We start from the raw sequence: 14,581 nt of genomic DNA, 5'->3' as shown, positions 1-14,581 counted from the left end.
TAAATTAACTTATTGTTTTAATATTTTAATATACATATTAAATTTATTATATCTTGCTGAAACTACAAGGGAAATCTACAGAAATAGAAACATGAAGTTTAGCTCAATTCTAACACCCCTATTTAAAAAAAAAAATTGTCTTCATAGGAAATGATCAATTTTCATTTTGGGGTCATCCATTTGTCCTGCAAAACACAATTTAGGGCAGGGAATTACATCTTCATTGCAATTCTTAAAAGATGACAAATATCAATTAAGTGGTCTTTTTGAAAATTACTCAAAAGTGGACTGCAAAAGTCAGAGGAGGTTTTATAGTGAAAACATACAGGATAATCTTTTCCTCTCAAATTATTTGCAAGATGGGCATTTGACATAGTTGAAGAGGCTTCTGCTTCTTTTCACGCCTTCTTTTTTTTCTTTTACCCCTCAACCTCCTCCATCCTTCAAGACCTCATGTCTCAAAAAGCCCCCAAAATATTTAGGTGATCTTTCATTTAAAAAAATTTTAAAAGGGAATAAACCTGACATCCTTTGAAGATTATCTTTAATTTCTTATTGGTTCTTTTCCCACTTCAAAAGTGTTTCCCCAGCACCCGTAACACTAATCCAGGTCACTGCTAAAATGAAAACGAAGAAAGAAAACCGTTACTACCAATATTTAGAAAAATAAAAGTTTTAAATTCTGTTGTGGACACTACAATAGAATCTCAGGAATAGTTAGTCAATATGTTTTACAGGGCACCTCAACACTGCATACTAAATTAACCTGAGGATATCACCTTTTTAGGCAGCATGGTTGCAAGATGCATAAAATCAAACCTTTACCATTTTATCGTAGTGCACTGTATGTGTGTCCATACACAGAACTGTATGTTAAAGTTTGTTTAATCCAGAAATCCAGAAGCTCTTGAAAATAGTATGTATGTGTATGCACAGAGCGCCATTAAAGTTTAATTAGTCTTCAACATCAGCTCTGGAGAATCTTGATACAGTTTATTGAATACTCTAAGCTCTTAGGTATACATAGCAATCAACAAAGCTGTGCCTATCAAATCAACAACACATTTGCTTTAAAACTGAGTAATGCCTAACACCAAGATTAGGTAGGACCATGAGAAGGACCACATTTTGTCCTTCTCAATGTAGGGACAGATCTCTGATCAGATATAACTAAGGAAAAATTTAGCTGGACAAAACTGAGAAACAAGTTAGAGAAGTTACAGAAACTCTCCGCTATTCAAACTACATTGCTTTTTACTGTAAATATAATACACCAACCCAGGCACTCGGTATAATTTGAAACATAACCATCCCTTCTTTCTCTTTAATGTTCTATTTTTCTAACATAATATTTACATGGTAGAACACTGCAAAGTTCAAGATTACTAGCAGTATTAGATCACCCAGTGACAACTGCAGTTATTTCTGCTCTGTTTCCCATTTAGCCTTGCTTGGAAGCCCTTGCCTGTAACCTGGACAGCTCAACTAAATAGGCAAGAAGTAGCAGCAGAGACTGAACAGTCAAGCATATTAAGATAATCCAGTAGCGATTTTTTTTTCTTTAATATGCCAGGCATTAATTTGCAATGGTGTAGCAGTTACTACGTAAACAGCTGAAGCATCCCCAGTACCAAATGAGTGCTCTTCCCAAAACCTGCAGGAACTTTACAATTCTGAAATATCTCAAATTTAAGCTGTTTTCAGCTTCAAAAAGTTACTTACATCAGCAACTGCTGACTAGCAGAACACAAGAGTGATTACATAAACTTCTGGTTCCTAGTAAATCAGGCTTTCAAAAAGCTGTTAATTTCTTAATCCACAGCAGAAAAATCCAAAAGGAGCACAAATTACTCAATAGAGTGGATATTCAGTTACTGTATTTGTGTGTCATGAACAGTTAAAAAGAGTTTTCTCTTCATTTTGAAACATATCATTTTGCATTTCATGAATACATTCAGAGTCAATCACAAGATTTTGTCATTACACTTGAAAAATTTTTAACAGTTTTGCTTCAGAAGAACAAGTAAATGTGAATTCCTTACACTGGCATGTATCATAAATTCTACATTTGTTTTATTCTCATAAATCAATGTTCACAAGTCTAATTCACAGATGTACAAGTTTGTATGTGGAACGTTCTTTCAGTTCACCATGAAATCACAGACGTATAGCAAACCTCTGCTAACTCACTCCCATACATATTTGCAAAGCTTTTGGTAAAAGACAAAGGTGTCTCTTACTGTGTGAGTAATCATCTTATTAGATATACATGGTTATTTTTCCTTATCAGTTCTTAAGCAGCCTAGACACCTCTGCACTTCATTCAGTATGTAACTTTAAAACCACCTATGCAGCAAAAGACACACGATGTACTTGGACACAGCACGGTTAAATTACAAAATCAAAAGCAGTAGCTGTCTGGTAATTGTCATTTACTTCAGAAGGGTTATCTTAAGATGACAGTTATCTAGTGAAGCAATTTAACATAAGCATTTCAAGCAAGCCAATGGTTACTCTTAGACTGGCACTACTATGTGACACAAGCACCTCCTGAATTACAACACAGACATAAATACTTATTTTACTTACATTTATTCAGCAGAGATAAGACTTTTATTCAGTTTGCGGTTTGGGGTGCTTGGCTTTGGTTTTATGTGCATCTTCTTTTAGAGGATGCTAAACCAAAAAGGACTGGCATCTTGCTCAAAGGGCAAAGCTCCTCATCACTCCGCTATCTCACACACGAATTTCAGAATTACGACCCATTTTCCAAGCATCTTGAGCATGTTAGTTTTATTCTTAAGCATGCCAGTTCTGCTAGTCAAATCATGCAAAGCAAAAAAACCTTTAATTCAGGTGAATTTTATCAAGTGTTTCAGAGATAAGGAAACTAAACCCAGATCTTTGAAGAACATTGCAAATCAGATTTGATGAAGAGTGGAAGATCCAAGAGCAGCGTTCACTTTTTTCCTCATCTGTGCAAACTACTATGTTCTAAAGAATCAAAGCAAGTTTGAGGTTGTATAGCAAGACTGAAAATCACAAACACACAGATCACAGAAATGTCCAAATCTAAGTTAAAATAAAACACGAACAAAAAAACACCACAATGATTCTATTTCATCACAGAGTGCAAAGGAAAGTTTCTATAATAGCAACATGGCAGAGACTAATTAAATACCCATTTTAGCATGAGGGAAAGAGATGATAAAGTATAAAATAAGAAGTACAAACTCCTATTATACTATTAATAGGCCATCTTCTGACAGCTAGTCCTCAACAGCACAAGTTTTAAATGCTGTATTTCTATTCCTACCAATGTCGAGTACATTAATCTATACTAATTCTCCACAGAAGCTAAACCACTAACTATTCAGATCAGAGGTATCTAGAACACTTCTTCATTAAACCCACATCTACCAAAATACTATTACACAAAATAAACAAGGGAATTGCCAAACTAGCTTCTTGCAGTGAGTGAACCTTAAATGTGTTGTAGAATCAACAGTGTCCTTTCAATGAAGCCCATGTTACCACACCCTTGCACCCATTAAGGCATTTCCATCCATGGTGAGAAAACAGCTTATTAATGTATGGCTTCAACCAATGGAATTACATAAAACTGACATGTAGGATCACTTTCAGAAAGAGATAAAAATTTGAATACATATTTCAGAGAAACTTAAAAATCATATATACAAAAATGATTTTATATGCTGTAAATTGATGATACCACTTTGATATTTCACTTAATTTCTGTAACTGATAATACAGTTATTGTATGTACTTTGTCTCTTCTACAATTTACAAAATCAATTATACATAGAGAAAGAAAAAGCCCCCAGGTTAGTAAATTAATCTCCTAGCTCCTTGCCTTAACAGTCATAGTTAACTCAAAATCCCTCACTATACAAACCGGATTTACATAGCAGGATTTCAGATATTTTTCCCCCCACATAACAGACGTACTATAAAGCTTCATGCTATCACAGGTTATATTAAGTAGCTATGTAATTTCAGGAAGTCATTACAGTCAGACTAACCTTCTAGGCTAATCAAAAAAATGCTATTTAGAAGTCTTTGCCAACTATTTTCCTCACTTTCCAGACAGGGCTTTAAATATTTCAAACATTCCCCAGATTTTATTATATCCAAGGTAAAAAAACCAAAACAAATAGTAACAACTTTGGCTTGAGAGTTACCAAAGAGGTTTAGTCTTTTAATCATCAAAGTACTTTTTGACAACTGTTTATGAAAGAGAAGGATTATCAGCTCTTTTCCCAATAGTTCAGTGCTACGGAGACTCCTTATCAGACATTATGGCTGAACCTAACGTAACAAACTGAGTGTACTACAGAAGGCTTATTAGAAGCACGTGTAGATGCACTACAATACTACAAGAACACTAAACCAATACTACTAGGAACAGTAAATAAGTGACAAAACTACACTTTGTTAAAAAGTCAACAGTATCATCTAAAATAATTTCTTAAAATACCATTAAAGTGTAGACTTAAAGATACCGAAAAATGCATTTTCTAATAAATCCTCTTATTTGTGGTATTCGAATTTGCTGATTTTACAAACCCCTCAAGAACAGGATGCTTTTGCCCTCCCCCCCCCCCCTTCTCATCCCTCCTCCTCCCCCAGATGAAAGAAAAAAGGAGAACTTTAGCTGCACTGTGCATTTACTACTGTCATTCTCAGCCTACAGGCATGAATTTCCCAAGGGGTATGACATGCCAGGAGACAGATCTCATGATTTAAAGAAATCTAACAGCATTGTAAAACAGTTCATTTCTAACAACATCTGGGAACAATGTAAAAGAAAAAGCCAGAAACCTGATGGCATGAGAGAGGAATAAAAGCATATGAGAATTCCAGACATTAAACATTCCCCTCTAACAGATACACACTTGTAAACACACTGCCTCAATATTCAATGTCTGAATTAACTTTGGGGACTGGATGTTGGAAACACCACGACAACACACTTTAAACCGTCAAACACAGCATTTATACACTTTGTTCAGCTTACATGTGATGGATCAGAATTTAATGAATGCTTCATTTTTAACAGGATACATTTTAAATTAAACGCTGCATAAATACACCCTCACATACTCTTTAGTGAAGAAATACTTGATCCACCTTATGCTCTGACTATATGCACTACTATCAAAACACATAATCCAATTACCTAACGAATAGACTGTTACACCTCTCATACATATAGGATCACAGAGGACTCATTCAGGACAGGACAAGCCAAGCCTAAATATATAATCCAAAAGCAATTCCCTGCAGGTTCATAGGTATTTTACAAAGCATACAGTTTAAACTATAAGCTTGTTATCACTTCATCAGAACCTTACATACAAGGAGTATGTCTACTTTTTTTTTTTTAAAGACTATACTATTTAACTATACTAGCATGAAATCTTATCAAATAAGGCCATGGACTCCATGAGTGCTTAATAACTCACTGATAACATCACTTGCTTCTAATTCAGTATGGAGTTAACTGGATACATTCCACATTCACTCTCTGTATTCTTTTTTCCCCACTTCAATTCTTCATGCTGTCCTCAACCAACTATACATTGTTTATATATCTTAACAACTAACTTCACCATTTTTACACTCATGGTTTTTTTCAGTAAGGAAGTATCTAGGGGAAAATTAAGCTTTTATTATTTTTTCTTGCAACTATACACATAGTATATGCCATGTACCTTATTCATGAAAACATACAAAATTTACAGAAATGGAGGGAGAGCAATCAAAGGAATCTGAAAAGTCTTTAAGACTGAAAAGAGACAAGTCTCAAATCCTCTGAAAATCCTCCAGGTTCTCAAAATACTATGTGGAAAAAGGAGCCAAATTTCTCAAATCCTCTTCCATCTCAAGACCAAGATGGACTATTAAACCAGAGTAAAGAATCAAATCTGCACTTAAACCATGCCACCCAGCCTCATCCAGAAACCTTCTCACTTTCAATTGTAATGAAAGACTGCAGGCAAGAGTCTAGTCCAGTATCAGTTGACGCTTCAAACAACCAGGCGGAATTACACAAACAATAAGATTTATTTCAGCATGTCAGACTTTCTATTCCACTTTTACCAGGAAAGCAACTGTTACTCTGAAGCAGCTATACGTAACTGGTAGTAAATTAAAACAGGTGAGAACAACTCACTAGAGCTACCACCTGGATGTGTTCTTGGCTTTCTGGTTAGAGAATCATGGCACCTAGATGTACAGATTTGGTCCTTCAGTAGCAGTTTCTACATCTCAAAATACAATCCACAAGAAAGGTATTTTCCACTTGATTCTCTGCTATTTCAAAATAACAAATTAAAAGCACTAGTGCTATTTTGTCTGTAACTCAATACTCATGTTATGCATTCACAGAAAAACTGATTTTATGAAAAGCTAAAACCAGCTGTAAGTACTTGCAGCTATAAAAAACACCCAACCCCCTAAATCAAACATCACAGTCCCATGAACAGCTTGTGAAACCACAACCTCAGCTGAACCATCTACCACCAAAAGCAACAGTCCTACCCTCTCCCTGGCCCCAGCAACTTGTTCCTATTCTGTCCTCCCCAGTTCTATACTGCTACAAGCATTTATGCAACCACACACACACACTTTGGTACAAATCTGACTAAAAAGATGTAACTCACTGTTGTGTCATCTCAGCTTGATCCTGGTTAAGTTCCCAAGAGAGGTTTGTGAAGCGGCTACCCAAACATTTGTTGCCCAAGTATTACAGTGACAGAGAAAACTGGAATGCAGCTTGATTTGCTTATGAAAGCACGGCCCAAAGCTCCAAGAAATGGGAAGGGTATTTTCATGCTGGTATTGGCTCATATTTTTCAGATGGTGCAAGCGATCACATTTCTCTTTCTACAACCCCCTCAATTAAGATGCAAATATAGGTGTTCTGTTACAAATGAAAAGTGATTTCCAATTAGTGAAAGACATCAAAACATATCAAGTAGGTATACTAAGCCCTCCTTACACTGATGCATACTTGCTACAGAGCATAAACTAATTTTCAACATTTTTCCTTTCTCTCCATTTTCAGCTCTCCTTATTTTTCTACATATATTATGGTGGCAGAACGAACACTAAGTGAAAAAAAGCCACCAAGTTACAAAGAAAAAAGAATTGGAGTAGACTGTTCTGGGAATAAATATGAAAGTCATTTCAAACAGGGTCAATTTACAGAAGTTACTGTTAAAAAGAGAGCAGACGTCTTTCATTGTAAGAAGTTATTTTTTGTCACCAAGGACATGCTCCCCATACCACTGCTGAACAGACAAATCCAGATGCCAGTTCTGAACTTCTGAACATGGTCACACTTCATTCTTTCTTCACTACTAGAATGTTCCACATTTTTTGCTGTCTACTGTTGCTACGACTAAGTATTGAACACAAAAGTGGATTGTAAAACATTATCCTAGCTAACACAAAATTAAAAGCTCCTCCAATTCAGAAACAACCCCTTTTTCTCAAATCACTGCCCTCAGCAGACTCTGTCTAATCTACTAGCAATTATATCGGACACACAAGGACCGCTCAAAACTATCATTCTAATATTGTAAATACAATAAAACAGATCATCAAATGGCATTTGTCTGTATGAATGAGTCAAAGTTTCTTATCCTACTACTCCCTTTTATTTAGGTATCCAGAACGACAACAGTGAAGGCAAAATAGATTTCAGAAAAAGAAGAAACTGTAAGGAAAAAGCTATTTAAATACATTTTCTCATTTCTTCAGTTTAGTCTAAACTTATCTTCTGACAACTTGCTCGAATTTCTAACTGACATTTTTCTATACATTTTCATTATACAGTGTACAGTTCAAATAAAAAGTCACAATATATGCACAATATTTGTTTCCACCACAAGGAGACTCTCAGTAGCAAAGAAGCGTCAGCGTTCTATAATTTTGTAAGAGAAGAGATTACCCCTCAGAACTTGAGTTAAAAAAAAGTGGACAATGCTTCAAAAGTACTTACAGACACTGCTTCTTTATGGTCCCTTTCTTTTCTCCATGAGCTTCTCTCTTCTGGTTTTACCTACTGCCCTTCCCCCATACTACTGTATTCCCCCATGTCAAATTTCAGCAACCAGGGAAAAAGGTGAACTTTGTGACACATTGCTGTTTGGAAAACTACTAGAAAGTACTAGGACAGTGCTTCTCAGCATCTTCTACCCAACCCTAACACAACCAACTACACAGACACCAAGAATTCCCTCTTTTCTTAAGCATACTGCAAAGGCTGATGCCCTGACTTTTGAGGAAAAAGGCTATTCCCACAACTTTAAACATTACAAAACTATGTTTACAGGAATATACGAGTTTTCCTCCCTAGGTACAACTGGGACTGTCCACACTTGGCAGCTGAAGCTCAGTTTTTGGCCAGTGTAGCCCAAAGCAGTGTCAACGTCACAAATTCCCAAATGCTATGTACCAAATACTGCATCCATGAAGGAATGACTGCTTTTCTCCTGTCAGGTAGAAATATACCTCAGCCATTCTAAAATGTGCAATGCACGTACACAGGATGAGTCACTCAATTGTTCAGGCCCCATTTACTGCACAGCTACGCACGCCATCCAGGAGAATGATGCATTAGACTGAAGTTGCACACACTGAAATACAGTAAAAGAGAACTATCATCTTCAATATACACCTAAGTTACTCCCTGCACCTGTGCAATGTAAATTCTTTACATCACTTTTTATACCTCTCCAAAGAGTCTTTTAATTACTCTCGAGAAAAGATACACTATATACTTCATACATTTACTTCAAGTTGAAAAAGGCTCTATCACTCCAAGTGCCAAATCAGTTTACTTATCCAGATTAAAGCACCGTAACTGTAAAGAAAACACAAGACAGCAAATCAAACTACAGTTATTAGATTCTGATACTCAAACCCATATAGAGTAAGCAATGAGAAGTCTGAGGCTAGAAGCTAAAACTAGCAGGCCATTTCATTTTTAGTGACTAAGGACCTCATGTAATAAACAGAGCAACTGTTTACCTCTTTAAAATAAAAAAGCAAACATTTTATATAATATGGCAATTTTTAAAACTATGCATGAAGAAATCCGTAAATTTAGGATGTATAGAATTTCTTCAAGAAACGCAAAATTTTAAAAACATCTATGAACTATATAATATACTACCATTACTGGAATCTTTAGCTCTGTGCTAGTCAAAAATACTTTACACAAACTGCTTATATAGAGAGTTCACAACATAACATTAGAGACAGTGCTGAACTCATTCTTTTTGCACTATTTTGTAAATTGTAACATAAGGGGTGAACTGTGTGCAGAGTGACATTTCCCTGCCTCCATGAATTCTAGGTAAGCAAAACAAGACATTACAGACCAAATCAAATATGAACTATTTCATATGTACTTACAAGATGATTAGGTTTGTACATGTTCTAACGCTTTCAGAAAATAAAGCACACTGCTCCTCTGACAGATTTTAGCTGGGAAGCATGCTCCCACTTTGTATTTCCAGTTGCACAAATCCCCATATTTACTCTATGTAAGCCAAGTTCTCAAATAGTATTTGTCATTTTTTTCCACCTCCATTCTGAGTTTTAGGTTTTCCTCAGCTTTAATTTCTGGCAACTTAACACAAAATCAAGATTGAACATTCGACGGTTTGACAAACAAAAATGTTTTAAATCAAATGAAAGTGTACAGAACAAGTGGCAATAGCTTCAAATTCAGCAGCCTCATCAGCAGGTAACTCGGAATATAAAACCGCTAATAAAACATTGTAAACAAGTATTTCTTTTACTTTATACTTGCCTTGCCCACATACAGTCCCCAAAGCTCAAAAGCCATTTTTTAATTCAAAGACAATTCCCAAACTGCAGTAGTTAACTTCTACTATTACTATTTTATGAATGAGTTTAAAAAGGTAACTTACATATTCACTTTTCTGTTGAAGAGACAAACCAGCCAGACAATAATTAATAAAATTTTCAAATTTGTATTGACATGACTGATGATAAAATAAAGCAAGTTTTCCAAACAGATGGGTCATACATCACAATCCCTTTCTCCAACTGTAATTCAATATATCACAAACATGCTGTATAACTGATCAGCATATATACAGTAGGCAAAAAATTGCCAGAAAGCATCAGGTCAAACAAATATCCTGGGCAAGCTGATTTCACACAGGTAAATCACTGTCCACTTCCAACAGCTATCCAGTCACAATAAAAGCAGTGTCAAAAGAGCATTAAGACTGCTAATGCAACTCCTTGGACTCAGAACTTCCTCCCTACACATTCCCAAAGCACAGATAACAGCCAAGGAAAAGCCAAATGCATGTTCCCAGTTGTTTATATACCAGCTATAGGTAAAGTATTCCTCAACTTTAAAACATCAGCTCATCAAGAGCAATGAACAGCCACTGGAGAACATAAAAGGACAAATGTTTCACATGGTCTTCCACAAAACATGAGTGAAGCTAGCATTAGACTGCTACCCAAACTGCATATTCAATTAGTGAGAAATTCCATTTTCCATTCTTATTAGTATCTTAAGATAATTACAGAGGTTTCAAAATACTATCCAGTTTACTCCTCCCATATTTAACAGCTTTCTTCAGAAAACCATTATTCTTTTTCTTTCCACTAATTCCACGCACAAATGGATTTCGTCCTTTTAAAATCCAGGTAAGTCCCTTTTTACAAGGCAAAGAGCACACCTTTTTGACACTTTTGTGCCTTTCCTTGTGTTTATTTTAATCACTACCTCTGATACACCTGTTTTGCCTTCTTTCTTAAATTATATTCATAATATAACTTCTACAGTCAACAAAAAGAAGCAGTTATGTCATCTAAAGTGTCTTTAATTCATTGTCTGTCTAGCACCTGAGAATATGGTTCCAAAAGTCACACTACAAGCTTACAACATATTTCATGAACTCTCAAGTTACCGTAAGATTTTAAGTCACAGTTAAGAATGAAAGGATACTGAATCCATTTACCTCTCCTGAAGTGAGAATGTCAGAATTTACGGTTCCAGCAATACATGGTCTACCTGAAATTGCTCCTTCATTAGACATGATTGAGGGCAATTTATAAATTGTTTTGCCCCAAAGCTATTCACATGGGACAGTTACTTCTGAAAGACTTGACCTTCCTTAGGTATTCCTCCAAATTATTAAATACATTCCCAAAATTTTAATCAGTTAACACTTTGTCCTCCCAGGCAACAGAGATACAACCATGCCAGTTCGTATTTCTGATTGGGATTAGCTCCCACAGAAATACTTTAATAACTACACTTTCCTCTTGATTCAGAGAGTGATTTTAAGCTTGTCTCCAATACTGCACAACATGTGGAGCCAGATGGGTCCAGAATCTGTGACTTCTTACAGCTACTCCTAGAAGCAAGCTTGCTCAGAAACATAATACAGGTACATCTGACAGAATAGCTACTGTATCTACAGACTAGCTGTATTACCTAAGAACTAGTCGACATCCAGCGTGAGACCAATACTGAATCTGAGCCAAAGAGCTCTACTAGACAAAACCTGGCTTACCATGCAGTTAACACAGATCAGCTTCACGTGAAAAGGCAGCTACGTGGTACAGCTACAAAGTCCCTGGACAAATGCAGAGACTTAGCTGTATGCACTACAAAACTTGTTTCTACCACTGAAACAGGATTGCTTGCATGCATTCATTAACATAATAAAATTCCATTGTCCCATATATCTTTGTATTCTCATGTCTCAGTCTGCTTCTACAAAGTACTGATATAATTCCTGAACCAGATTTGAATATAAAAGTGAAATAAACACTAAATTAACAACCACGTGGAAGCTCTTTCCTTGATCTAACAAATATGATAAATTCATAACTGAACTTAATAAAAAGTAAAGCAAAGCACATGTCCACTTCTCTGTCTATGTAACAAATTCTACCTCCAATATTTCTGTGTCCTATTACAGACAGTCACTTCTTTCTTTATTAACTTCAGTGGTAACTGTTTTGAAAAAAAGATGGGGGGTGGGGAAGAAGAAAACATGTCTTTTACAGTCACCATGCAACAATGAGAAAGTGGTGTTTTGAAAAAAAGATCTGCAAAATTCAGCTTTAAAATAAGAAGCTGATACCACTACATTAATCTAGAACCACTGTTTACAGTTCAGTGCCTAGAAAAGTCTTTTGTGTAAGGGTTCCAGTTTACCTCTAGGGATTTTTGGTTAATAAAGCATGTACTGCTGACTAAGTATCAGCTGACAATGACTAGTTAAAATCTTACAACTTGCAATTACTGATGTTCAAAGTAGTTCATTCTGTATCAACAATTTGCCCCCTTATTTGCTAAGTGTACATCCTACCTTCACACCAACTGCAACATCAGTGACAATGCTGTAAAAAAAGAAAAAAAACAAGAACACAAGTCAATCAATTTATCCTCATAAAACCAACGTTTCAATGTACTGCAATGCCAACATAATAAGGAATCAAAATAGCCAAGAACTTCCCCAATCGAGAAATTATGTTCAAAGAACACAGCAGGACTGAGGGGAAGTACAGAAGAAACCTACAATAGCCATTGAGCTCCCCCAGCTTCTCCAAGAGAGTCCAAAGTTTCAACTAAACATTACTCCAAGCAGCACTGCCAGGAAATGTATTTAGGAAACTTGGGTTTCTGGACTACATGAGATCATAGGGTGAAAATAAAAGAATTAAAAAGTAAGCAAGAACTTTTCTCACACACCCCTACTAACTACACAGCTAGTTCAGCAACATAGCTTACCCTACAGACCTTCTTACAGCAGAAATCTTTTTAAATTAGCTTGAAAAAAAGAACACACTGGCAGGTACACCTATTTGAATTTAATGACATTTGATCAGATACACCTATACAAAACTCTGCAACAGTTATGTCAAGGTACATCTTTTTCTTAGAGGTTATGACATCATAATTCACAGTGTGCAACACAATCCCAAAAGAAACCTAAGTCCATACCAAAAAAACCCCAAAAAGGCAAAACATTAATATGTGAAAGCATTCCACAATACTCATTATTGACAAGACTTCTCAAAGAGGATTTGGAACTCGCAACATTATAAACTCCACTAACCATAAAAGGCCTTTAAAAACTCTTACAGTTGAGAGGTTATATGCTTAAAGCATACCAAAGAGATTGCTTCTCTATTTGAAGCAGAGTAAACAACTTAATAGGAAATTTGGAAGGTGGAAGATGTTGTATTTACACTGACGAAGGCTACAACCACCAGCTTCATTTTCCAGGTCCAACAGTAAGAAGGCCTTGTGTACAGCGACTGCCCACCCCAGCTCCCTGCCAGGACCGAGGGCCCTTGCCATCCCGTATGGCTGACTCCTTCAAAACCTGCCCTTCTTTGGCTTTTACAGCCAGTCTCCGGCATACACAAAGGCGTCTTTCTACCTGGGGAGGAGGGAAAGCCAGAGGGCTTATTAGGCAGTTTCTGAAAACAAAAGAGCTCGACATCTGGCTCTTGCTGGTATTGCTCCTCCTCTCCAGCCAGCTCCAAAACAAACCCGAGCCCTACAGAGCGCCCCTCCTAACCCCACAGCTCGGGGCGAGGGGCGGGGGGGGGGGGGAAGCGGGGAAGCAGAGAAGGCAAAGGCGGGAGAGAAGGCGAGAACAAGAGGCTCTGGAGGGGACAGATGGGGGTAGATCGCGCTCCCTCTTCACAGGAGATCCAGCGTCTCGGGCACACCACTAAGTAGGGGGCGGCCTTCAAAGCCCTCGACAATTTAAACAGAAGACCCTACCGAGGGGCCCGCGTAGGGAGAGGCTGAGCCCCCTCTTCCCCCCCCCCAACCCCGCACCGGGCCTCGGGCTTCAGCTGTCCCGCAGCGGGAAGCCCGCCTGTCCCCACCGCCGCCAGGGCAGCGGCCGCTCCCCACACCCTTGGAGCCGCCCGCCCGCCGACAGCCAGCCGCGGCAGGGAGCGAGCCCCCAGCACTGGGACACGTCCCACCACCGGCCGGCGGCAGAACGGCGGCACTGCCTTCGCTCCCACTGCCGTTACTCACCCGTCCATCGCCGAGCAGGACAAAGCGCGGACAAGCGGGACAGACAGCCGCGCAGGCAACGCGTACGAGGAGGCTGTGAGAAAATGGCGGCCTGGCCTGCACGAAAACCGCCGAACGTTGCCGAGCGCCGGATTCCGCTCCTCGTCCCCCGCCGCTACAGAGCATGCGCCAACCGCCCGGGCATGCGCCCTCGGCGCCGCTGAAGCTTTTGCCATTATCTGCCCGGGCCGAGTCGGCTCGTGAGGCGGCGCGAGCCTGCCCCGCCTGGGGCCGGCAGCGGGGCGCGGCCGGGTGCGGCCGCGGGTTCTTCACCCCGCACCCCGGACGCGGCGCGGGGAGGGGCGGGGGCTCCTGCTTCTGCTTCGCCCGCGCACCGCCGTAGGGGCGTTTGCGTGTGTGCGAGGGAGAGAGGTCGGCTGCCGGTCGCGCCCGAGGAGAGCGCCCGAGGCCGGTGGGGACGGGCCCGCTCCGCGGGCTCCTCAGTCCATC

General features: G+C 38.6%; 1 protein-coding gene across 6 annotated transcripts in view; it reads right to left on the bottom strand.

Moving 5' to 3' along the window:
- Positions 1-14,258, bottom strand: part of PTBP2 (polypyrimidine tract binding protein 2) — a 53,277-nt gene extending 39,019 nt beyond the window's left edge. For 3 of the 6 annotated variants that reach the window (XM_074876568.1, XM_074876569.1, XM_074876570.1), the window contains exons 1-2: positions 14,093-14,224; positions 12,402-12,432 (exon numbers count right to left, since the gene is read on the bottom strand). In XM_074876568.1, the coding sequence (XP_074732669.1) occupies positions 12,402-12,432; positions 14,093-14,100 (39 nt within the window). In that variant the 5' untranslated portion in view covers positions 14,101-14,224. Of the gene's footprint in view, positions 1-521; positions 618-12,401; positions 12,433-14,092 lie in introns of all 6 variants that reach the window. The other 3 variants (XM_074876571.1, XM_074876567.1, XM_074876572.1) reach the window with 3 other exon arrangements.
- Between the last annotated feature and the right edge of the window lie 323 nt (positions 14,259-14,581).

The sequence above is a fragment of the Strix uralensis genome, chromosome 8 (assembly GCF_047716275.1).
Source record: "Strix uralensis isolate ZFMK-TIS-50842 chromosome 8, bStrUra1, whole genome shotgun sequence".
Taxonomy (NCBI): Eukaryota; Metazoa; Chordata; class Aves; order Strigiformes; family Strigidae; genus Strix; species Strix uralensis.
This window is presented reverse-complemented; position numbering and strand designations above follow the sequence as displayed.